This window comes from Falco punctatus (assembly GCF_963210335.1).
Source record: "Falco punctatus genome assembly, chromosome: 1".
Lineage (NCBI taxonomy): Eukaryota > Metazoa > Chordata > Aves > Falconiformes > Falconidae > Falco > Falco punctatus.
In genome coordinates this window covers 40321263-40347992 of record NC_137580.1, presented here as the reverse complement: position 1 = coordinate 40347992, position 26730 = coordinate 40321263, and the positions used below count along the sequence as shown (strand labels likewise).

The following is a 26730-nucleotide window of genomic DNA, read 5'->3' as shown; positions in this document are numbered from 1 at the left end:
GCTGCCTCCAGCCCTGGCAGCTGTTTTCCCCCATCGCCTGATGATCACTGAGTGCCACCCCTGCTGCTTGAAGGGCAGCAGATGCCACAAGCAACAGCAGAAGCCATTCAGTTCCTCTAAAAGTTTTGACTGGTGTTTTACAGAACTTCAGAACAGGATCCGATGTAGCCGTTGCACAATTTGTGTAAATATCAATCAGGTTTCCATACAAAAGCACAGTCTCGGTAACACTTTATAGCCTGTGCTATGAGCAGCTGCTTCAGTGAGGTGGAGGGCAGTTTTAGACACCTTTTCATGCTGCCTCAGATTGACTGGGGAAGAGTTTAAGGTTCCTGAAGTGATGCCCCCCATCCCTATCACTGCAGTTTGCTGCCTTCATATGAAGGCAGCATTTACTAAAGTGCCATGAGCTACATGACAGGGCAAGTCAGACCTCTGCGCATGGGAAGTGCTACTTCAGCCTGAAATACATTCTAAAAGCACTAGAGAAAAGAGATTTCACTCAAGTAGGCAGCCAGAGTACAGAGCTGAGCTACGGTTGGCTGAGAAGATCAGTACAGCCCTTCTGTACTTTGAAGAATACCTTAAGGTCAGAATGATCCCCCCTTAGTCCACCCTGCAGGACTCATCTCACAACAAAGACAAATGGAAAAGCACGAAACCTGTACAAGGCCAAGGACAGCGAATACCATCCTTCAGTGCTGCAGGAACAAAATCCACTCTTCGCCCAGTGCAGCCATAAGTAGCAGATGCCTTGACTCTAAGTCTTCCTGTACCTCAGCTCATCCTATGCAACATGAAAATAAGCTATCGGCCCATTTCATGCAGCTGCTGGGAAGAAAAAGCAAAAAATGAAGTTTCTCTAGCCACTCCTCTCTAAAGCATCACCCCTTCCTCTGTAATTTCATGCCTGGCCCAGGCCCATCTTGCTCGCTCCAGTAACTCAACATGCATCCCCATCTTCTCTCCTTACTTTCATCACCTTCTGAGATCCACTTCACCTCCCCAGTCCTGCTGCTATCAACCCCTTCACAACTCTGACAAGGTGCCTGCCCTGCAGCTGTTTCACTGTTGAGCTGAGTTTTAAGAGCCCAGGGCTCTGTCAGGAAAAGCAGGGAGCTGAGCTGCAGCAATAGGAGGGGGCATTACCTCTCCCACCACTGCTTTAGTGGCAGCTGCACCTGGGGTAATAAAATCAGCAGAGCAGTAGTTAGCAGGAAGCACAACTTCAGCCACATCATATACATTCCCTAGAAAGGCTTAATTGCTCTGTGGGAGCAGCACTTACAGCCTAGGGGCTGCAGACTTCTCCAAGAAAACTAAAATCTTTTCAGTTTCCTGGGAGAAAAGCAACTATATTACTAACAACATCTTCTCAAACCCCAGTTATGAGCCTTATGCCAGACACAGCCCCAGCATAACCTCTCAGTGGGCCTCAGAGGTGACAAAGCAGATCATGGTATTTTAATCAACATCTGCAAGCACACACACTAGCCAGGATATTAGCAGTGCAAATGCATCTACCCACGCTTCGGTGCAGACTCAGCTTAACACGGCAAGCCAGAGTAAGCATCCAAGGAGGAGGTGTCTGGGGGAGATGGGGCATTTTTCCTTTTGGCATTACCAGATGTTGCATGGTTCTGGGCATATGTGCGCTCCACATTTTTTTGGTTAGGCAGATATATTGTTGCTACTGCCTTAGCAAAAGTTACATGGATGAGGTTAGGGTACATATTCATGTAGCTACATTAGCAGGGTAGAATAAGAAAGCTAAAAATAAGGCTCGTCAAAAGGTATTGTCCTCTGCCAAGTCTCTGCAAAAAATGCTGGCTTTATTTCTGAAGGACCACATTTATGCTATGTTAACAGTCTGAATATTCAAAACAATTTTCTGGAAACCACAGATTTTTACCCTCAACTTCCAAGGTAGTCTACACTACAAATCTGGAAAAACTTCTCATTCACAGCACCTGTTTTCACAACACTGCCTATTTTCTTAGCTAAATCCAAGCCCCAGCTTCTAGAACCATGGGATGGCATCTCCTCCTCTTCAGAAGAAGTTGCCCCCTCCCACAAAGTCTCTTCAAAAAGTCAGAGGGCTGAAGTTACATTAAAAGAGTTCTTTTGAGCTCATACAATTAATAATCCGGCACTATCAGCTAGCCATGCTAAAAGCCATTTCAGATTTCTCAAGTGGCTTTTTTAGGCTCAGAAGGCAGTAAATTGCAGGACAGTCCTTTTTACTGCTTTTGCAAAACAGCACTTGTGGCCACCTTGCCAGAACATAGCAACAACGGCATGTACTGTGCTCCTGCTGGACTCAGCCAACTCAGACACTTTGCCCCAGATGGAAAGCCTTTGCTTTTCCTAACATCACTGCTTTAAATATTTTTGTCACTGATCCCGATCCATTCAGAACTGAAATCCACCAACTCTTAAGAGTTTCAAGCCATAAACCCCACATAGTCAAATAGCAAGCTCTGCTGCAGTCAGACCATCAAGGGTAGGAGTTGGCTTGTTTTGGAAGAGTCCAAGAGCTATTTGCATCCACTTTCTCAGAAGAATTACAGGTCAAGTACAGAAGGACAACAGAATCAATAATAATACATTTTCAATAGCTTGTAAAGGTAAGGGGGCATCAACTGGGACATAGGCATTATCCTATAATCAGGTCTGGTTCTTTCAGCATCCCAGTGCTCAGCTGTAAGACAGTCTTAAGGCACTCAAGAGAGAATTAAGTCCTGTATCTGCCTAAAATCTAGTCATGATACTAGCATTAAGTTAAAAAAAAAATAATCAACTTCATCTGTTTTTTCTACTTGTGAATTTTCAACTTGCTCTAACAATAGATGCTAATTTTCATGAAAGGCATGAGGTTTTAATTAACCTGAGCTTAAGTGATCAGCCTGAGCTTTAAGCTATCAGAGGGCTTGCTTTGTTCCCGAGTACTGCAGGCTTGCAGATTCACTGCGTCACTCAGAAAATACCTAAATCCCCAACGCTGGGTGCAAAAGGAAACTCAATTAATAATGGAGCCTCCACCTCCATTTTGACCTTTACACTCTGCATAAAAACACAGATTCATGTTGCCTCCAAAGGTTAGATAACCTTACAGTTAATATTGGCAGGGATACTGTGATCGAAGGATTCAGGGGAGACTAGGAAGAACTTTGTGCAAGTGTTATCAGTTCTCCAATCTGCACAGTATTTTAGAAAAATAAAAGGTTTTAAAGAGCATCCTACTCACACACACACTAACCAAGGCAAACCTCTGATCACATCTTATATGCTGATTTCAGCATAATCACCTACTTACCAAAATAGCTCTCCTTTTTCAGACAAAAAGAGTGCAATCGTATTGATAGAACAGCATCTTTGGGGTAAATATTTGCCTAAATTTTACATGTTCCTGTTGAGGTTAAACTTCAAAGTTTGGGGGTTACTTATTGTTTTGACTCACTGGAGTCTGAAAAGCGATCGTGAAAAATTTCTCCCTTGCTAAAAAATTACTCCATTTCAGACAAGAACAATTGCAGTGCTGTAGCCACAAAGCAACACCCTCCAAAGGCTGCTATCAAGTCACATTTTGCAAAGATGTCTTCCCCCAAATTAAAAATTCAAGCCATGATGATTAAATAAAGCAGTTCTACATACAGCTAGATGCTTGCTAGGATTTTAAGCTTTTCCTTTAGTTCATAGTCAAGAGATACCCTGGCAAGGCTTGCTATTTCTGTCTGAAGATTTACCTGTCGTGCAGCAGGCAGCCACGTGGACGTGGCTTATGCCAGCACAGGAGAAGACAACTGGTGGGAGGTGTAGGGGTTGTCCACAGACCGCGTTGTTGGACTGCTGAGGGTTCACTGCTGACAGCTCATTGGCAAGAGAGGTCCAGAGCTTACCTCCCACACTTTTGTTAGAAGACCTCTTTTATTAAGGCAAATATTATGGTTTGGCACAGGTAAGATCAGTGTCTTCTCTGGGTCATCTAGATGGGATTTAGACAAGTGTCCTCCAATCCCAGCCCCTCTGTGACTAGCATAAGGGGCAGAAGAGCTGGGGAAGTGTTGTGTGATGCTTCTTAGCTCTTGAGCATCACTGGGAGCCCATCAGGTGTGGATCTGCAGCCTTTTGGAGTAATGACCACCCTCTGTAGAGATGTCAATCCATTACCTAAACTTTCAGAGTGCTTCAAGACCACAGATTAAACCACAACATCTTTTTTTTTTTTTTTTTTTTTTTTTTTTACAAGAGGTAGAAAGTGTCTAGCAGGTGAGTCACCAAGACCAGACCTGCATCCTTTAAGTAACACATGCCTCCACTACTGGTCAGCCACAGCTTCAGTCATATGTTTCCAACCCTATTTCAAGTCAGTCTTTTGTTCACCAAGAACCAGATGGAAACAAAATTTCCCCTGCTACTTCACTAATAATTTATAACAGAACTGAAAGAACTGATCTGCTACAAAAAAATCCAACACCCAGGCACTTTTGAATTAATTCCAGTATTGTATTTTGCAGCCAGATTTCTAGGAAATGTTGTGAATAATCCAAGTAATTCAGTGAGGCTTTGTTTTTATTTATTGTTTTGTTTTTACAAAACACAGCAGCACGTGGAACTTCAGTTCTGTACCAGAACTCACAGAAATCAGGAGTGTTCATTTTATTGTAAGCCTCCTGATAGTCAGTTCTCAGAAACAGAAATTTGCAAGAGATCTGCAAGCCACCCCCTCTAAGGTTCTCCATAGGTAGCAGTAGTGCTTCTCCTCTCGGTAAACTGAGCATCTCATCAGGGGAAACCCATTGCAAAGGATTTGTTCCACAAAGACATTTTGATTAATCTCCTAGTTAAGCTACCGATTCTAAGATAAAGACAAATTTAAAGAAGAAAAAAACCCACAGCACACTTACCAAACGGAACTGCAAACTGAAAAACAAGAACGACCAGATAAAATGTATCAAATCATCCCAAGCCAGACTGGGGCCTTGGAGCCCTTCAACACAGCTGCAATTTATTGTGCCAGCAAAACCAATTAATAAGTCAGAGAAGACCAAGCAGTGAGGGATTTGCTGAGGAAGACAAAAATTTATGCTGCAATATCTGTTGAGCCAGCTTTAAAACAATGCAACAATTCAGATATCCCCAGCACTATACTGGGACTCCTTCATTTAGATTTTGCAAAAGGAACTATAAAGCCTCCAATTTTGCGTCTTAACTGACCCAAGAACTTTCCCTGATAAGAAGCTCATCATACACTAGCAGAATTTAATCACTTGCAGCTAATAGCAATGCCTTTAGAGCTAATCTACTTGTAGCAAGCACTGGATACTTCCCCACCACCACCAAAGAGGATGCAGGAGCCTGACAGCCAAGAGACGATGTGGGGCTTGATGAGTAGTTATTCCGAACTTTGATTACCAAGCTGCATTTCTTCAGGACTCCAATTATCTTCAGGTTTGCATTGGCTCTACACAATCATCTCATTAGTCACTTAAATTTGCCAAGAGCACCACTCATTTGACAAAACATTGCTGAAGATTCAAATGACTTCAACACACAGCCTACTCATGGGGCAGGGCAGGGGGGACACCCAGTATTACTGAGCTGTGCCAGGTTTTGTTTATTTGCTTGTACAAGAGGCTTGTTCCACAGACACAAAAGGAATAAACACATGGATTTTCATCAGCAAGATGTGTCAGAAAACAACTATCATAATGATGTATATAGGCTGCAAATAGAACATGGCCAACAGCTGCCATCATACCTGCTGCCACCACACTGTCCATCAGAAACTTCTAACTAGGCAAGCACAAACTTACCTACTTATTTTTCCTCTTAATGTTACCTCTGTAAAGCAAGCTACTAAACAGATTATTTTTTTCTCCCCAGTCATACTGCAATTGTTTACCCTTCCTCAATGCACCAAGGGCCAGAAAAGCAGCTTTCAGTCAAGTTCTTCCAGCAATAGAGGAAGACCAGAGTATGCTGGAAACTGGAACTTGTAGCTAAAAAACATGGATTCCTTTGAATAACTCTCCAAATTTTTAGCCAGTTAAGAAGTTAACAAATAGGTTGGTACATGGTTTGGACCATAACAACCCTCTGAGCTTCCAGAATAGTCATATCATTCCTATCAGTCATATCCCTGGAAGCATTTAAAAAACACATACATGCAGTACTTAGCAACAGGGTTTACTGATGGACATAGCGGTCCTGGGTTAACAGTTGGACCTGATCTCAGACATCTTTTCCAAACCAAATGATTCTATGATATTAACATCCATTCACTAGAAAAATCATTCCCAGACTTTCCTCAGCAATTAACAGAGCTACAAATTATTAATTACTTCAGTAAGTTTTTATGAACAACAAAAAGGAGACTCTTACAAAGCAGTGCTTTTGGCTTGCAGCCAAGATTACCCTCACTACAATGGTTTAACCTAAAACTGCAGTCTCAGCTTTGAAGTTTTAACATTGCTGCAGCTGCTATTAAGAGCACAACAAGGGTAAGAAAAGAGTGAACTGGCAAAGGCAGACACAGTCTCTGAACAGAGACTCAGATATGGTCAGAAACAAAAACATCCCAATTACTAAGGATACAGAAAACCATATGTATATGCAAGATCTCGGAGAAGATAAGCAAAAAGCTCAACTGCAAAGAGCAACAGCATCAAAAGATGTTTCTCAATGTTTCTCTATTGAGCAGGGGGGGAGGAAACCAAATGCTAAAGGAATCAGATGAAGAGGTTGGTTGGTTTTTTTCTTTGCCCTCCCCAACACACAGCTTAGTGGGTTGGTGGGGTTTTTTTTATTATTATTTTAAAGGTGGGGCAAGAGCATCTCCTGGTCTCCACAATGGACTAGCAGATCTGGACAAGTGGTGCCAAGAAACAGCTTAATGACTACATAGCTCCATATCAAAACAAGTAGTTTTGAAACTATGTGAAGAGGTAACTTCTTTCTCTGCAGTTTCCTCTAGCCCTGATTAAGTTTTTGAGTAAGTCTTCAAGAATCTGAGTGCATGAAACTTCCACACAGAGTGCCAAAGCACTGCCTCACAGAGAAATGTGAATATTCACACTAGCAAGCCCTGAGATGTGCTGTCTGTATATTCTGCACAGGAACACACAAGCAATCAGGCAGCAGAAGGTGACTCATCACTCAGCGGCAACTGAACTTTTAGAAAAGGTCAGTTTGTAATGAGGAATGAGAATGACAGCAGATTTGAGCGTGACATAACCAAGAAATCCACTGTATTTTCAATCACAATTAATACAGCATTCAATACCACATGCAGGCTGAAGAGGAACTTGCAGGCAGCCTTCCCTCGTTCCCCCAAAACATGCAGAAGCACAATAGGAAAGAAGCATACAGAGTTTCATGAAGTCCTTATTTAACAGTAGCTCTGAGGTTCTGTCTCCTTAAGATAAAGGAGGAAGCTGAGTAATAACACAAATAGGGCAGAAATAAACCCTCACTGCCATGGCACCAAGTTGAAAAAAAAGCATATCTTATAGAAGAGCTTTGCACGGGGAATGCCACAACTACAAGTATGTGCTCTAAAAACAGATCTGCTTTTCAGTTGTTTTTTTTGTGTGTTTTGTTTGGACAGTTTGAAGAAGACAGAGTCCTAGAAAGGGGCATGTAGAGCTTTCCTACATAAGATGCTAGGACAGCCAGCTGCACTTGTGTTCCCTGTGGCAGGAGATCTTGGGGTGAAGCAGGTAGCTCCAAGAGACAGCCACCTTTGTCCTTCCTCCAAGAACAGCAGTATTTTTCCCCAAGCCCTTACACTTCTCTCAGCCAAAAGCTGGAGGCTTAATCATCTCTCCAGGTCCCAACCTGGTTCACCTTCTTACACTCCCAGTCCTAAGGAAAGGACAGGGACATCCCAAGGGGCTACAAACAAGCCAGGGAAGGTAGGAGCAGGGCTACCCAAACCTCATGCCTTCAGAAAACCTCCTTGAGGTCTGGCATGTATTTCTGCCCCTCCTGCAACTCAACCCAGCCTTCTGAAAAGACCCCTTCCTAGAGATGAGAGTACTTGCTTCCTGTTTCACCCTTTTACTCCTAGAAATTGGATCCATATTACGCTTTCAGGGAAGGCAAGCGAGCCAGTGCCAAAGGAAGCACTGGCAATAGCAATGCTGGATCTACTGCAGCTGATGTCTGGCAGACATTCAGCTTCACCCTTCCCAAATGTTAACCTGAGACTTAGTCCCCTGCAACAAGAAGGATGAGCCTTGTGACAGCCACAAGCATCTACAGGCCAAAGTAACCGGAACATTCTAGTCTTCTGCTCTCACCATTTGGAAGACCTGAATACTCCAAGCACTACACCTTCCCCCAAGGGCAAAAAGCCTCAGGCCCTTAGAGACTACATCCTCAAGAGGTTGATCTTGAGCAGAACTCTCAGGCTGGTCTCTGCTTAACAACCTCCACACATGCCATTACTCCAAAATCAGTAGAGAATTTGGGACTTCACTGCACTTCAAGTCTGGTTGTGCGATACTTTGGCCCTTTATCAGTACAGTATCTCTAAGAGCTCAGCCACCTTTGTTGAGACAGATGATAAAAGTTGCCAAATGCCACAACTTAACCTTGCTTCAAAGAAAAAAAATAAAATCTTAGCAAGCACTTTGCACTGAAAGATGTATTTACCAGAGCCATCCAACATTTTCCTGATGCTCTTGGCAGGTTGTCTCCAAAGGGATCTGACACCTACACATTATCTCCACTCTAGAAAAAGACAAGCAAATACACCTGCCAGCCTGTATTACAGGAAAACATGAGAGAACTTGAAAAACAAGGAGCCACCCAGAATAGTCACAGATGACAACATGAAGATGATTATTTACTGTTTTGAATATCTAGAACATCTAAAGGACTTAAAAACGCAGAGTCTGCTTCCAGTACAAGATTACACAATCACTGTGCAAGGCTGTCTTTGCATGCTGCTTAAGCTAAATGGTTTTCCTATCACCCGTTTCAAGTTCTCAGCTAACCCTGTAGTGCAACTCTCCCTCCAATAAAGCAACACTATGTACAAAACAGTCAAATAATACTTGCCACTCTCTTCAAAGAAGTATCCATTTCTTGACATCGCTGCTGGTGGAGACTCTAAAAAGACAGAAAGAGAGAAAACATAAGAATCATCAAGATGCTGAATATCTTTACCTTGCTGCTAAACTTGCTGTTAGCCTGGATTACAGCAGAAAGCCAGTCCCAAAATACTGCAGGCACCCAATTCTGCCAGATGTGGCAACTTTAATCTTTTGTTTATTGACTTCAGCATTTACCAGAACATCCTATAGAGTCACTGCCTGAAAAAAAAAGTTAAGCAGTCTCAGGCTGGGACCACAAAACAGCAAGACTAAGGTCAGGACAAGCCTGATCATCTACCTCAGTGACCTATCAAACCTGAACAAATGCATCCAAAAATAATACAAGCTAAGCATCTAAAGGCTTTTATCAATAAACGTAAGCCATAATGAAGTCCAGGTTGTAGCTTATGCTCATCTAAAATGCAGCAGTTTAATTTAGAAAAAACAACACAGCTTAGATGGGAACAGCATTTCACATCCTATTCTGCTGCTCCTAATCATTAGGATATCCCAAAACAGTGCTTGGCACTTGATGATAAGCACCAGAACACTGTAGCCTTCCTTGGCCCGCTTCCGGAGCTGGGGTCCTGCAGCAAACCCCATCTGCACCAACAGGGTCTCATGAGGAAGCCACAAGCGGGAAATAACTCTGACCAAGAGCAAACCCCCAAACACAGCAACACCAGGACTGAATCCCTAAGATTCATTATGGAACATGCTTTCTTATGTAGTGAGTCAGTTCTGCAATTAACTGCTGGCAAACTGGGTATTTGCCATGCAAAGAGATGTTCAAACATCACAGGAGCTCCTGCTTTCAGGTGTGATCAAAGTCTGGTACCCAAACCCAGCCTGGTTGGTTTTAATACTAACAATATCTGACAGTTCAGACTGCGTGGGCTAGAAGCAGCAGCTTTTCTGTACAGGTGTACGCTCCATTTTATGATGAGCTAACAGAGTGCTATTACAAGCCTTGAGCAAAAGTCACCCAAGCAGCCCCTTCAAAATCTGCTACTAGATGCTGCCTCTTTATATGCTTCTTCCCAGCCAAAATGCAATCAAAAAGAGGAATAGATTTGTTCTGTCTTTCCCCACTTCATTAGGCTAATCAAATGTTACCTACGCAAGCCTGGGATGAATTTGGGCCAACAAGGAAAGAGGTTTTGCCTGCTTTATTGTTCTACAGATTAGGCTTCCTGCTTTTCGTTTGAGGTATGAGACAGTTTCCCAAAGACCCTTTCTCTACCCCATAACTTTTGGCTTACAGGTTATGTGCTTTTTCTTTTTCCCCTTTCACAGTATGCCACATTTCAAGCATCATAATTCATCACTGTCCACCGGGAGCCTTTGTGCGCAAGACGGATACAAGTCACATCACTGACGGTAGCACCTTCCAACCCTAACACTTGTCACAGCCCAGCGTGGCTCCGATCTTTCAGTGCAGACAGCACTCGGATGACCATAAAAAAAAAAAAACAAACACCAAAACAAACAAAAAAACCACACCACAAACCCGAGGGCAATTCAAGTGTCTGGTCCAAGAAAGAAACACAATGTTCCAAGTTCATCCCAGAACAATGGGTTGAAGGAACAAATGCACAGTGGCCAAGGGGCACCCATTACACGAGTCAATTGTTTCCCTCCACCTGGAAGGGAAGGAGAAGATCCATCCAGACCGATTAGCATGCTAATGATCAAAGGAAAGTTTTATAAAGAGGCTCTTATTGTGTAATGATTGCATTTACGTATTTCAGAGCAACAAACAAAATATGCCTAGGCAGATGGATTACCCAAGGAACTGACATTCCCATCAGGATGGTATATCAATTTCTCATTTTTATTATGACTTTTGAGGAAGACTGAAGCAACATGCTCAACCTTCACTAGGCAAAGTGAGACACTGTCTGCTTTTTCTTTAACACACCTATTTCTATGGGTTGATAATGCCCTATGAATACAAATTCAGAGTTGGTTGGTTTCTTCATTAGAAATACCTTCTAACCGCCGCATCGCCTGGGCTCACATTGCACCTTTATGGGAGACTCTGGTGTGGTTGTTGCTTGGACCAGGCATGAAGAGGGCAAGGCTGGGGTATTATAGCAGGCAGTGCCATTTCATTAGGTGGCACTAGTTCCTCTGAGTCACTAATGAGCAACAGTCCCCTAGGCAACATGCTCAGGCAATTATGTTGGAGGTGCTGTTTTTTCAGATGAGTCATAAAACAGAGGTCTTAACCTTGTAATTAAAAATGCAATGGCACGTTTGGGGGGTGGGGGGTGGGGAAGTCAGGCATTCACCCTACTAGGTCCTGGCTAAAGTCCAGCCTTGATAATTTGTCTTCTCCCTACATAATGCTATCCCATAGGACCAATGGGATTCAGACTTCAAAACAGGCTTGTTGGAGCCTTTTGAAAAGTTGCTACAACTCCCACAGAAGGGGCTACGCACATTAACATCAGGAACAATGTGTAACATGCCCAGGAGGCAAAAGGTGATGGGGTGTTTACACAAGTCCAGACACATGCACAGAGCTTTGGGACTAGCTTAAAGGTCAATGCATTAGCAGAAGTAGAGGTAGGAAGGGTAAACTGGGGCCACATCATCTGCATCTGAGAGTCTAGAGAAAGCAGCATCCACCTACCTTTTGAACTGAGCAGAACAAAGGAGACAGGTTTGAGTAAGAGTGTAATTAATATCTGTCATCCTTATGCTGTTAGCCCCTTTCTCCCCATATTTCCCCAGTCAGTTTAACACAAGCAAGCATAGCTTATGTTTGTGCGGTGCTACCTAAAGACCATGCCAGCTAGACCATACTTCAGTGCATGCTCAGTGGCAGTCAACAAGGCAAACATCAGTAGGTTCCATATGCCTCGCCTTTCACAAGGCTTACGGGATTTTAATATCCAAAGTCTCAGCTCCTTCGTCATGTTTTGCTGAAGAAAGGAGCAATGGGTTTGAGTTGTGCAGAACTGACAGCAAGGCAGGGCCCTCTTTCTCTAGCAATAAGATACATCCCCACAGCCTGATGCACACACACCAACCTGCATTTCCTCTCCCCATCTCACCTCTGCTCTCAAAATTAGGAGGTCAACCGAGGGGCAGTTAAAAACAGTACAGTAATCAATGCAAGTGTTTAGCTTAAGGGAGCCTGGGCAGGAATACAAGTCTCCAAATACCTTAGAGATCAACACTACAATGCTCCAGGGGTTTGCTTGAAGCAGCAGAACTGTTTCCACAAAGTACAAATCAGCCCCCTGCACTAGCCTTTGCAGACCTACGGCCTAAAAAGCACTTTATTGCCACAGGGTGGGAGTTCCCCTCTCCCCACCAGCACACCACATCCCTCGGGTCCACCAAGCCCATGTTGCCAGTTCCTATCCCCCAAGCATTCTTTCAGAGAGTTCATCAATTCAAGAATTCGATGCAAAGCAATTTCGGCAAGACATAAGGTCAGGCTTCTAGATACAAAGCTGGAAAGCATTATCCCAAGGAGCCAAGATACACAGCACAGCAACTCACTCCCGTGCCTCTAGTATCTTTCACCAAGAAGCTTATATTCTCACTCTCCAGATTCTGCTTTCTCATCCAACGCCTACAAGGACAACCAAACTCCCTGATTGCTCTCCCTTTCTAAAGGCAGAAAAAGATGCCATCTTCTGTTATCTGCCAAAAAGCACATGGTATAGCTCTTCTGACAATTTAAGGAGTGCTCATCTTTAAGAGTTAATTTCCTCCAGCAAATAAGTTTTTACTGCCACCCCACAGGGATATCTTTTAGATGAGACTAAATTGGACAGGCATTAAAAGTGTCACTACTTAGTTGTTCTTTTAAAGGAAAGCTTCTGACTAGTTTCTCATCCCTTTATGAGTGTTGAATTCAAAGGTAAAAGTGAAGAGCTGAAGCACTGAAATGCTGCAAAATGGAAAACAAAGCCTGTTGCTAATAGACTCAGGGATACGGCTCAAGATTTCAGAGGTAAGCCCTTCCCTTGGTGCAACTGCAGTGACTCCAAAAACCACCGAGGGGGAGGTATATAAAGTTTACTACTTAACTGGTAGGACAGTCAAGTTTGCTGTCGTTTAAGGTACTTGGTCTTAGGACTAGGACCGATCAGATGATCCACAGTGGGAAGCAGCAGATAAGAAGTGGGTATACTTCCTGATTTCTTACATTCTTACCATTTTTACAGTTAACAACAAAACCCTACCGTGCCACCCTCCATTATTAAATTCCTGCGGGGAACGTGTCTCAGATATAATAACCCGTTTTAACTCTCTTGTTTTAGGGTTAGTAATAAGTTCTCTTGAGCCTTGCAATATTATTCCAATATTAGTGGATTACAAACAAAAACACATTCTCTGGATACTTCAGTAACTCAATTACAATGTTCTGCTGCTGGCATCTTCCAAGTAAACAGCCCTTTGCAGCACAAGCCTTGTATTGAAGGCAAAACAGAGCTCTCTAACAAGCTTTCTACAAGTGGTACTACAGACTTTGGCTTTTATGACTTCCCTCCAGTAAATCTCTCCAAGTTCTAGTCTCTTGATATTTAGTTGGAGTTTATTTTGAGGCAACACCATTTTTGAGTTACTGGAAAAGTACTTCTTCATTTACAGGCCCTTTAACATCGGCTACTCTTGGGTTGTCTCTGAACACAGGCTGCCTGTACATCAGGAACATTTACTCACCCTGTTAAGTACTGATCAGAAAACATTAGGTACCTTCATGTTTTACTCAGGGTGTGTCCAATATCCCGATTTCCACCACCTTCTTCAACATTGTTTTGCTGGAACTCTGAAGACATTTCTGAAACTCATCAGCACATGCAATGTCCTTACCTTAAAGCTGAATAAAGCAAAACACTGCAGCCTCCTAGCAAGAAGTTACAAGAAGAATCACTTGTTCAGCTGAAAAAGCCTTTAGACTTTCCCAGTTTCCTCCCAGAAGGAATACCAATTCTCAGCGTGACAGACCAAACTATCCAGTTATATGGAAAGAAATCTACTTTCCAGAAGGCATGTAGGGCCTTAGCTTTGAAGCAAGGTTTTAGCCACTCCAAGCTGACTTCCAGGACTTTGTCAGTCAACACTAGAAGTGTCCATCACTACCATTAAGTAGTTGGGAACCAGCTTCCCTACGTGATGGGGAACGTTGCAGTTAGTAGCACTGCCTCAAACAGCTCTGGGACCAAATCCAGCTTGAACGAATGTATTGTCTCATCCAAGGCTTTGATCTGGGAGATGATGACAAGGCTACCTCTGCCCAAGCCTCCACCAGACCTGGTGTTCGATGTTAAACTCTGAGCTCACTCATTCTTTGTTCTCTCCATTCCACCATGAATTAACATCACAGGACAAGGGAGATCCCATCTGCAGAAATGACTGGGAAGCTGCACCCAGATTCACACAGTTTGGGGCAAGGAGAGCGCCACAGTTTATGTGCTTCAGATACCCAACGACCAAAGGATGCTGCTCCCCTCCTCCACCCAAAGTAAGCAAAAAACCAGACAGACTCAAAGAAAAAAACCACATACGCAAGGAATAATATCCCAAAGGAAACCTGCAGGACAGGACTTATTTTTATAAATTATGTGGAGCATTAACTGAAAGGAGCATGCAATTGAGAGTTTAAAAGTCTCTGTATGCAGCAAGAGCTCAGCAGCAGGAGGACGAGGAAGTCTCAAACTCCTTTCGTAGCACAACTGCATCATCACAGAAGAATAGGCAGAGAGCTCCACAGGCAGCAAATCGGATCACACTGACCAGTTGATCAGTTCCAAGTATATCAATAGCACAGGATTCTCCCACAAAGCGTCACCTGTGCTCTTAAAACATGAGACTTTGACAGTTTTCAGGGAAGAACCAAGCAGCAAGATCTCCTGGTGGAGACATTTGCTGCAAATTACTTAAAACCATCCAAGTCAGCAAGAATGATTGGACAGCAGCATGCTAGAAAGCTATTTTGCCTTACATTATCACTTCTTATTTCTATCTACACCTTCAGCAGCTGATCACTTCCCAGAGCCCTACATACTTCAACTGGAAAACACTGGTGAAAGCACAGCTCATACTGGCACAGAGCTGAAGCATGCTCCTATGCTGCTGGTCTGGGCAGTAACAATTGACATACAAGGCAAAAGGTTCAGATTTTACTCTGTTTTCTCTGCACCTAGAGAAGCATAAAAAAAGAAAAAAACCCAAACCACACAAGTCAGGGTTTCAAGACTGGTCACTGTAATTCAAGGAAGTGTAAAATGAGTAAGGCATGCTTGTTAATACTTGGACAAGAAAATGGCTAGTTAATACTGTGTACAAGCACTGCTGCCTGTGGCAAACCCCGACTTAAAACTTCCCCCAGAAAGCATCAGTTTCCATCGATAAAGACAAAGGAAAACATAACAGAAAAAAAAACCCACAACCCAAAAAGCTCAAGAGGGGTAAAAAGACCTTTTGTAAGTCATTAAATGGGAAATACCAGCACTGCTATGTTCCAGGGAGTTTTATCTTGAAGAGGTAAGGGTCAGAATCGACTAAAGGACTCTTCTTCTCTACAGCCTCGCTCTGCCTGCCAGCACCACGCATGCTTTCTCAGCACAGACACACATCCATCCACATTTCATCCTCGGCAGAGGCCGAGGGAGATAAGCCCTTCCTTTCATAAGGTACACCAGAGCCCTACCCTCCTCAACTTATCCTTTATTCATTTCAGTGGTGTAACTGCAGGCAAGGGCTAACACAGCCCCATAACAAGCTACCCAGGTCTGCAAAGGACCAGCTGTGGTGTTCCTCCTTCCCCGGTTATATCCACAAGCCCATCACACATGTCCAAACATCTTCCTAACACTGCTTTCTACAGCACTGCTTGAAGAGTAAAGAGTTAGCAATATACCAGCCATCACTGTCAAAGCCACGGGCACACTCCAGCCAGTACTCGCAGGAAGGGCAGGCTCCCCTCTGTCTATATTCCCCTTCCACACTGCTGCCCCCCAGTTTTCTTCTCAGCTTCTCATCCTCCTTAAAGTTGTCAAGCCTTTGAAAAAACACAGCCAGATGCTGAAGGATGGATGAGGGACTCACCTTCACTTGCCATGCCTAGAGGTTTAATGAAGGCAGCAGTATGGGGTACCAGCAGACATTGACACAACTTCATAATAAAAAGGGGATTTTTTGTTGGAGACCTTCACCTAAATGGGTTGATTAAAGTGTTGTCTGCATGTAAACACCTACAAGAAATCAACTTTTGAGGTCTTGAAAGCAGTCTAGAAGACAGCCATGACCAGGAAGATTTAAACCTACTCCAAACACCTTCACCTTGGTAAGCTTTTAGAAAATGAAGCGTTGGCCAGAGCAGACCCTGAGAAGGATGGTGCTTTTAAGTAGCCCAATCCAATGACAAATTGCTGCTTTAGCCAAGAGACTCAGACATGCAGGAACGCAAGCTTTGCCCTCCTTATGTGTAGGCACAGCCAAGTAGTCTAGCAATCCTCAGTCCTTATGGGAGAGGATGCTTCTCTTAAAGAGCACTTTTTAAAAGCATGTTTAACATGCTCCTGCCACAGAATTGCATAGATGTGTTGCTTAACCTCCCTGCCCTCCTACTAGAAGTATCCCTATATGATTTTCACCACCTCTTTACTTCCCACAAGGGTTTTATTTCCCAAGAATATTCATTTTTAGGACTAAAAGGTCTGGATTACCAAAACTAAAGTATCTCTAACACCCCTGGGAAGTGTCCCATTTCTCTGATTTTTGGAGGACACAACTCCAGCCCTCTGACATTTCCTAGGCTATGCATGGTGCACTAGTCACTTGGACATAAAGCTTTGCTCCGTAGAGCTATCTAAACATTGTCCTCCACCACAGTGCGACCACCCCGGCATGCCAGTCCTGATCCAGGCAGAAAAGACAACTTTATAGCTTCGTGGTTCATCAGGCACTAAAGTATCGAATCCAGGATTATACGCAAGGAGCTGGATATTCTTCTGATTAAGGGAAATGGTATGAGGAGGTCTTAAATCATGCCACCATCACTCTGGTAAACAAAACCCCAGAACTAATTTTCACAGTTGCTGGCTGTGAAAATAGAAAGCATCATATTGAAAGGATAAAGCAAGAAGCATCCTCCTGCCTGCTCACTGCCAGGCAAACACACACCCACACACAAGCTCAGGGATCAGACATGTCTGCTTTCAAGGCATTTTCCCCACTGCATTGAACAACTCCCCTCTTCATCCCTTCCCCAGCTTCCTCCAGAACACCCATCTCAATAAAACCATCTAATAAAAGATCACTGGTAGCTGCTGTCACTGCTGCAGCTGGAGACTGCCCTCGGCCACCCCCACCCCCCCCCCACAAAAAAACCACAAAAACCCAAAACCAACAAAAAATACCCCCACACAACAAAAAAGATCCAACAAACCAAACACCAAACCCATGCACACCAAAGGCTGGTGGCAGCAGTGCCTGGGATTTACCAGCATCACCAGGCTGTCCAGGTTGACTCATCACATTTTAGCCTACCCGAGCAATTAATATCCGAGGGTGCCTCCCAGAGGTGAGCCACAAGAGGAAGCGACCCTGTAAATGGAAAGCCGTGCAGCTGCTTTGCTAATGGGATATCTCTTCCTCTGCCGCTGGGTTTCCTGGCCAGCATCTCACAGGTGAGCAGAAACTGAGAAACAGGGGAACACCACCACTTTAGGATTTGGCTGGTGGACAGACAATTTGGGACATCTGCTTTTTTTTTTTTTTTTTTTTTACACTATTTTTCCAGGTTGAAAAGGGGAAGTTTTGTTTTGTTGGGCCCCTAAAAAGTGATTTAAGAGTTGCAAGGATTTCTTCCTTAAGTGCTACATAGAGAGGAGTGAAAGCCAATACCTCCAGAGATCCCACAAGCTGGCAAAGGCCCAAGAACAGACCAGTTGAGGCTTTTCAGTAGACTTTTCCTGAAACATTTAAATAATTTAGAAAGCATTAACTCTTACTGACAGCTTTTCAGACAGATCTTTCACTTACAGGGCCCTATCAAAACCCTCCTAATTCTCTAATCAAAAAGAAGGGGGAATAAAGAGATACTGCAATGGCCCCAAATCTCGGTCAGGGTTGAATGTGGATTCTACAAGGTGTCTGAGATTATTTTTTTTTCTGAAATGCTTTCCTTGTACAGGCAGTCTTCCACAGGCCACCACCTGCCACTTACCTGCAGTGGTACTGTGTAAAACATGCAAAAATGGTTGAGACAGTCTATCAATACTTCACTTGCTAGAGGCTATTCAGAGGAAGGGAGCTGTTCCCTACAGCGGTTCAACTGTGTTAAATACTGTAAAAACTAAGCAGCAAGGTGTAAACTAGTAGCTATAAGACCTCTTCTTTAGGGTAGGTAGAAAAGATGCTCCAGCACCACCAGATTCACACTCCAGCATCCCTCCAGGGTACCAGGGTCATGTTTTGGAACAAAGTGTATTTCTAGAAAGTTTTTATCTCCTATCTTATTGCCACCAGAAATAAAAACAGCTGCTAAAGAGGCAGCAGTGGCCGGGTCAAGCTTTTGCAGCAAGTTATTCCTGTACCACTTCCCACCACCACCACCCCCCACCCCCCCCTTCCCCCAAGAGGCACCTATATGGAACAGGAGACCAGTTCCAATTCACACAAAACCAGAAGTCTGGTCAAAACCAAGATCCGTACTGGAAACATAGAAAGACAGAGAAGTAGAGCAGTGAATGCAGCCACCTGATCACCAAACACATTTTCAGTTGTGTTGTTGTTCCAGGCAAGACATAGAAAGACACCCCCCATCCCACCCCCATTGCCATTAAAAGTGAAAACAGTCTAAAGGATACCCAAATGACAGCCCAGCTGCCCTGTGCAGCCTCAAGCATCCCCCCCCAAACAGGGATTTCAAGTCCCAAGAGGCTCTGCAGGCTAGAACAAATCACCCCATACAGTTTCTACGTCTAGGAGCCACAAAACAGCAGCAGTGACACCACCACCACGGGCAGGGGGGACAGTCAGCAGCACCAGATCTGATTTTGCTGTCCATCATCAATCCAAAATAAAAAAAAATAATGCCCCCGTCCACTGGTAAAATAATTGTAGACTGCCAATCTACGACAGTGATATTCATTAGGACATCGTTTATGGCTCGTCTACATGGCTTCCATGGCTACAGCAACAGGGATGATGTTTGCTAGCATTTTAGACAGACCACATATATGCATTCTGTTTTCACTCAGCACTGCACTTTCCCCACATGAAACATAAGTATGTAAAGCCCCACAGGCTGTTAGGATGTTTTAGCATTAATTAGAGAACAATCAGAACAGGCAGGATCTCTTGTGCTCATCTCCCCATGCATGTCTTGAAACTAAATTCAAACCCTGAAAGACAGCATCCTGGTTAATGTAAATTGAATTCAGAAGGTATTCTCCATCCTTAAACACAACAACACAGAGACATCCGGCACAGGCAATAGATATCACTAAGCAGCAAAGCCCATTGAAAATACATCAAGTACTGCCTTACTTCAGTGAATTAAATAATTAAAGAGCTGGCAGAGCTGGTTTTCTAGATTTTCTGTCCAAACGCACCACACAATAACAGTAGTTCTTCAGGTTTTTTTGGTTTTTTTGTTCGCCTTTTTTTTTTTTCTTAAGACCATAACTTACCTGCACTACTTCCTTAATAAAGATGCTGTTTGAACAGCCTCCGCTCCCCTGCTGGCTGCTCCCCCTGAGCCACCACACTTGTTCCCAAATGCCACTTGCTCAGGTGGCTGAGGCAGCGATGTCTCGTGCTTTTTCAATGGCTCCAATATTAATCCATCCAGAGCATCTTTCTCCCTCACTTCCAATTGGCGAGCGGCAAATGGGTGGAGTGAGAGCGCAACCCATTAGCTCCCAGATGGGCACCTCCACCCCAGCTCTCCCAAGCCCAGCAGCGATGCCGATGCCGGCGAGCCGCTAACTTCACGCCTGCGAAGCACTGCTCCGCATGCCACCGGCCAAGGCTGGGCTTTGGGTTTGCTCCTCCGGCCACCCAGATCCCACCGCCTCTGGGAGCTATTTGTCTCTGGTAGCAAGGAAGGGAAAAATAGAACAATTAAAGCGACCCTGCGCTTTGGAACCGTTGGGTTTTGCCGGATGCTGCACGGAGAAAGCCCCTGTGCCTCCTTAAAAAAAAAAAAAAAAAAAAAAAAAAAAAAAAAAAAAAAAAAGCAGCTTTGTGGCAGCCAGGCTCAACTGAAGTGAGAAGATACTGTACCTTACAGACAGAAGTACAGGGAAAACAAGAGGATGTGAAGATGTAGGAAGAACAGAGGAGGGGGGGAAATAAAACCTGCTGCTCAGAGGTAGATACAGCAAATTTCTTAAAGATACAGCTGCTGTACTCCGCGAGCACGGTGCCTGCCCAATCGCAGGGCTGGGCTCTGATGTTTTTTCCACATTACCCAGCGTAACAGCTCAGCTGACTGGGCAGCAGCAGTGCAAGGGTTAATGCATGCATTCAACGAGAAGCCTGCATAAGGGAATGAGAAACCGGGCAACAACTCCGTGTTCTAACAGCAAGTTGCAGAAAATAGAGCAGAAGGGTCCTCACCCCATCTGAGGAGACTTACATCCAAGCCTGTCTGCTCATCACTCGACTGTCCTGTAGCTAAAAAAGCTTCTGAGAGAAGATGCCACATCCCCTGCTGTGCTGTCTCCCCCTGTTTCCCTGCCCCGCCCCCCCCCCCCCAGCCTATTTACTCCTTCAAGTTCCTTACACTTCAAGATTTTTCATAACAGCCAAGTCTCTCCCAGATGAGTATTTAAAGCCCAGAGGAATGGTCGGTCTATGTTGGCAAAAAAAAAAAAAAAAGCGTGCCCTAATGCCCCAAAACAACATCAAGTTAACCTTAGAAAAAGGAGAACCTTTAAAAAAAAAAAAAAAAGACAAAAATAAATAATAAGTTATTCAAATGCTGGCAAGACTGGGTCACTCCCCTCACAGTAACTCTGACAATTACTGTGACTTCAGTAAAAATTTCCCAGTGATCATATTTACCAGGAGGCAGCAATTGTTCCGCAGCATGAAGCAAGGCAAGGCACAGCACGGCTCGGGAAGAGGCATCACTTTTAGCAGAGGGATTCAGTCAGAGCCACATACCCCCGTTTTCAGTCCCTGCTACAGACTTGTTTCCGCTGCATGAAACCACAGGCAATGCATGTTTTTAAACACCTCCTACGCATTTTCTCTGCTGAGACTGCTCATCCAGTCTCCTCCATTATTTTTTTTTTGCATGCCACCTGACGAGCTTTTCCAGGTAAGGTGCATCATATTCAGACTATTAATAAGATGTAAAGGAAGTATACCATGGTTCATAAAATATCTGACTGTGGAAGAGACCCTTGGAAGTCTCTAGCCCCACTCCTTGCTCCAGGCAGGACCACCTTCAAAGCTAAATCAGGCTTTTTAGGACCTTGTCTCATTGAGCCTGATATCTTCCCCAAAGAAGTTTTACAGAGAGTCAAGGCTCCTGTCCTTGGGATCAGCAATTACAGCAGAGCTCAGCTTCTAAAACAGGAGGATTTACTGAGTTTCCCCAAATCAATTATTTGCAGTAGAGCAACATGTAAAAATTTTAACCATGCTGATGTTAAAGGAACTTCCCCGTAGCAAGACAAATCTGCAGAGAATCTTAATACCTTCCCCTATACCCACACTTGATACCTTTAATAAGAGTTTAAAGGACAGCGCTGACAGCATCACAGCCCTAAGGGTGAAACGAGCCCGCCTAGCCTCCAGCAGGTATTTCAGGTTTCACACACTGCTGGATTAATTTCACCAAGCGAACAAGCTTATGAAACAAAAAACTGGCTAATATCAGTTTCTATTTTTATTTTTTTTTTCCATGCTGAGACTGTTTATCAGCTCTCCCTGGCCAGCTTACCCAGGCACAAGGGTGCAGCAGGTACTGGATCTGCTCCTTGATGGAGATGACAGCTGCCAAGCAAGCACCACCAGGAGAGGTCCAAGAGAAGAGTGCATCAACACAACCACACCAGTGCATCCACCAAGTCCTGTCTGTGTTGTCTCCCTCCTTACCTGCTGACTCCAAAGCCCCCCCAGATCTCAGCAGGCTTCTCTGCTGCCCCATGCCACCCTCCTCCGGTCCCCAACCCTTTCATCCCCAGTCACGCACCGTCCACTGGCCCACTCCACCTCTGTGTCACCAAACGTTGTGGCCACCGGGCCAAATCCTGCGAAGACCCAGCACTCGACCCAAACTGCCCATAGGGCGAGCGGAGAAAGGTGAGCCGGGGATAGCAAAAAGAAGCTGGCTCCATGAGGACGGAGAAAAGAGGAGAGCCAGGTACGAAGCAAACTGCGTCTCCCTTCACCTCCTTCAATGGGTACTGTTGGGACATGCAGTCTCAAAGCCTTCTCCCCGAGAAGTTCCTTTTTGGAGAGGAATTAGCGCAAAAAAAAAAAAATTGCTTCAAGCAGCCCCGCTGCTGCTGTCACAGCCCAGCAGAGCAGACTGGAAAGGCTGCGTATTCAGCCTGTATTTAAACGCCCCTCTCAGAAAGCAGAGATGCAGCACAGGAAGAGACAAATTCCAGCTCTGCATCGGGCTGATAAGCCAGGTTTATAATATTCAAGAAGTACTGGCATTACTACAATTCCTCCCCCGCCCCCCAACGAATATCTTATGCAGTGGCAGTAGCTTGTTGTGCACAATAAGCAAAAAAAAACCCTCAATCCCTAAAAAAAAAAAATAATAAAAAAAATCAGCCTGTTCCGGTGGGAACAGCCAACACGTTGAATAAAACAAACACACGCGTGTTAAACCCTGGGGATGCAATTAGGCTGCAAGCAGGGGGAAGAGGTGTTTAACTCCTGGAGAAGGAGACTGGCAACGGGCAAGAGGAAAAGGAGAATAAACCCGATGCCTGACACTGTGCTCTGTGGGGTGCTTTTTCCCCAGGGGTGAGAGCTGAAGCAGAAGCTTCCACGGCTGCAGTGCACCAGCACCTGCCCCAGCACCAAAGGGGGAGGAAAGCCACCTCATCCTCAGCCCCCAGATTGCCTCCATCCTCCTAATTTTCCACTCATCTTCCCCATGAGTGGGTAGCACCCGGTAATAACTCACTCCACCTTCACTGTTCAAAACCCACCCGGCAGCATCCTGAAACAAAGGTTGCCCAGCTCCAAGCACAGACCTGCTGAGATCTCTCCACCAGCTTTAAATCCAAGTTCCCCCCCCCCCCCCCCCCCATCACAGCCCACATCACCAGCTTCTGTCCATCCCCCACGGCATGGCTGCAGGGATGCCCCCAGGGCAGCCAAGCCACAGCCCCTTCTGCTGCCATTTGCATCAGGTCCTTCAAACCTGGGGAACCAAAACACACAGGAGGAAGAGAAGTTCCCACCCAACACAAGTACAAAATCAGTGTTACCTGCTCCAGTGGCCTGTATCAGGTTTTTGTGCTTATCTCCCCATTTTCTTGCAGTTTTTCAGCAGGACATCTATAAGGATTGGAACTGGACTCCTTCCTCTGTGCCCTACCCAAACCACAGCTCCCACTGGTTCACTAGAGCTTGCAGACCCTTTCTCAGTAACATACAGTTAGACTGAAGCCCTTGGTGCTGCTTTTTGATTATTTTTTTTAACTTCAAGTCAGAGACAGGGATGAATTTAGAAAGGGGTAGCAGAAAAACCCCATGGAGTTATAAGTGACAGCTAAGCACTTTGATATCAAAGCCAGCACTGACAGATGCAGAAGCCCACAGTGCTCTGCTCCAGGCCTGCATGGCCAGCATGTCACTATGCTCTGCAAAAAGGCTCTATAGGGAGCTTATCCCAGATCATATTTAGAAAATTATATTGCATTAAAAAAGAAAACCCACACAAAAAAAAAAAAAAAAAAACAAAAACACAACAACAAAAAAAGCCCCGAGTTTTTCAGTTTCACCAGGTCCCAGCACAAACTCCTGGAGCAGCTGCTTTGCAGATTTCATGATTACAAAACAATGCTCAAACCCAGTTTAGGATGAACTTTAAGGAATTGCCTCAGCAGTCTCAGTTTTAACCTCACTGCTCTACATCCTTTGGAGCAGACTTCCTACTCTGCCTTCGCAGTGACAACACCACACCTTGTTCTCAGCGGCTGCTAGCAGCAAAGGTAGCTTGGATTTAACATATGCTGGATATCTGCTGGTGTGCTTGGTAGTCATTTGCATATTTAGAGGATAGATGACAGTTTCATGATGATGAGTCATTAAAGCGTCCCAGAGTTGTTTACTCCCAGAGAAAACCTACATAAGGAAGCGGGATTTTTCTAGAAGTGGTTTTACATTAGGAAGAGGTAACTCAAGTGCCACCCAAACAACAGCAATAGCTTTTGGATAGCAACTGCTGTGGCTTCCCAGAGACACGTAAATCACAGTGTGATATTAGAATTACTCACCACCCACCCACCCCACACCCCCACCCCAGCAAACAGCTTCCCCCCCTAGGTGTGATTTAGCACCTGTCTTCAGGAATGAAGTACATATGCAGAACATCACCACAGTTCTGCAAGGCAAGGAAGTTTTAGTTTTATATAGTCAAATAAAAACAGCACCAGGCTAAGTCAAATAACTCTAGACTAAAATCCAACTTTAGCTAACCTCAAGCTCCCTTCTGCAGGAAATATCAAGCTTTTCACTGACACTTCTCTTTTTTTAAGACAATATAGAAAGCACACATTCCAAAACCTTTTGCCTTTAGGAATCAAGGCATTTTCATTTTCACTCAACATAAAAATGCAGCTTGCTTTAACAACTGTTTACAGCCTGAAATGATTTACTACAGTTTTACTAGAAGTCAAGGCACTATGAGTTTACATACAGATATTTATGCCACTGGGGGAGTCAAGCGAGCACTCCATGTAAAAGCCCAACTCCTAATTCTAGCTGCATTCATTTAAACAAACTGAAGCACTGAAATTGCCAAGGAACACCACGAGAGCCGGAGCGGAACTGCCTCCACGGTACCTCATTCTTACAGAGCAGCAACTGTAGAAAACCCACTGATATTTCTAAACTAGAGGACTCCAGCTGAGATGAATTAGCCAATGCATCTCGATTATAGCAAGGAAACGGTGATGCGCAGCTCACGGGAGTGGTAGCAATGAGCAAGGTTACAGTGTAGACAAGACCAAAGTCTTGCACCACTTTCCTTCCAGCCTCCAAAAAAAAACCCCACCAAACAAACCAGCCACAAAACCAACAACAGCCACCCAGGTGAAAAGACTGAAATACTGCTCGATTTATCCCGGGGTCAAGCAGTTTATCCCATGCTTTAGCATTTGAGGGGCAGTAACTCCGCAAAGGACAGAAGAAGCTATGTCCACACCTAGAGAAAACCCACAAGAGAAGCCCTGCAAACATCACATGTTGCAACACTTTGGGGAAAAAAGTTGTATGCTTGCAGTAGATCACAGGGATGTTGCTGATGGACAGCCGGTCTGCACCAGCAGGTCTCCAGAGGGAGAATGACAGCCATGGACATGGAAACCAGCAGCGCAGAAGAAAGCTTTGAATAAAAACATCAGATCTGAACCAGACTCTTTCATTAAACCGGGAGGGGGAAGAAAAGAAAAAATGGCACAATCCTTCCTGAGAAAAGATCCTCAAAAGAAGTTTTTGAGGACCAGCCTCCCGCTCGCTGCTTTGCAGGAAAAGCTGTTGTGCCACCTACAGTTGCTTCTACTCTAGAACAAACTTTCGTACACGAACCCAAGTCCCTGTCATTTAATTTAGTGTCAAACCAGTGCTAACGCAGCCATGCTGATTAAGGAAGTGCTTCCTTCGGTAAGGCAGCAGGGCTGGCACTTCAGAAAAATAACTTTTTCAAGTTTAGCATAAAACCAAAGCGCATTTCCAAGTGTGTTTAAACCCGTCCTACCCCTGCCTTTAAAAAAAAACAACAAAAAGACACACATCGCTGGAGTTTTTGCCAATGCACACGGACTGCCCAAGCACTTTAGTTCAGCTTGAGCCATATAGTTCCTTTTTTTTTTTTTATTATTGCCGTTTTTACACTTTTAGCAACATGCACTCAGGCAACCGCATCCGCAAGCAAGCACCGGAGTGGAGCTAGCCACCGCACCGTGCACTCCTCCCTTAGCTCGGTATAAACAAGTACCAAAATGGGGGGGGGTGGGGGGGGTGGGGTGGTGGTAGCCACTCCCAGAGCAACAAGGCAACAAGTTTTACATTGCTCCTTCATTCCCTGGTACTTTTCCCACACCGCATCCGCGCACCCTGCGCCGAAACATCCCGCTGCTGCCCAAGGAGACCAGATTCGAGGAGTGTCACCCCTCCCCACAGACCACAGCAGGGTCCTCACCAAAAACCCTTCAGCAATGATGCAAAACCGAAGGTCTCCCGGATTTCTGCGCCTCCCCCCGGCACCCATCCAAGCAAGGAAGCAGGATACATCCCCACCAGCCCACCCGCCTCAGCGCATCCAGGCGCCAGCCCCAAGCCCTCTGTTGCTGCAAAAGGCAAAGCTGGGGTAAAAAGCAGGGCGGGGGCCACCCCGCAAAATGCCGGCAGAACTCCTCACACTTGTGCCCCCCGGGTGCGCCAGCGCTGCCCCTCA

The 26730-nt window shown here is 44.8% G+C and overlaps 1 protein-coding gene across 12 annotated transcripts in view; it reads right to left on the bottom strand.

The window, feature by feature from the left end:
- SLC4A11 (solute carrier family 4 member 11) overlaps window positions 1-26730 on the bottom strand; it is a 134197-nt gene that overhangs the window by 70119 nt on the left and 37348 nt on the right. For 2 of the 12 annotated variants that reach the window (XM_080396455.1, XM_080396459.1), the window contains exons 1-2: window positions 22282-22819; window positions 9067-9117 (exon numbers count right to left, since the gene is read on the bottom strand). In XM_080396455.1, coding sequence (XP_080252581.1) covers window positions 9067-9117; window positions 22282-22507 — 277 coding nt within the window. In that variant the 5' untranslated portion in view covers window positions 22508-22819. The other 10 variants (XM_080396461.1, XM_080396460.1, XM_080396457.1 and 7 more) reach the window with 9 other exon arrangements.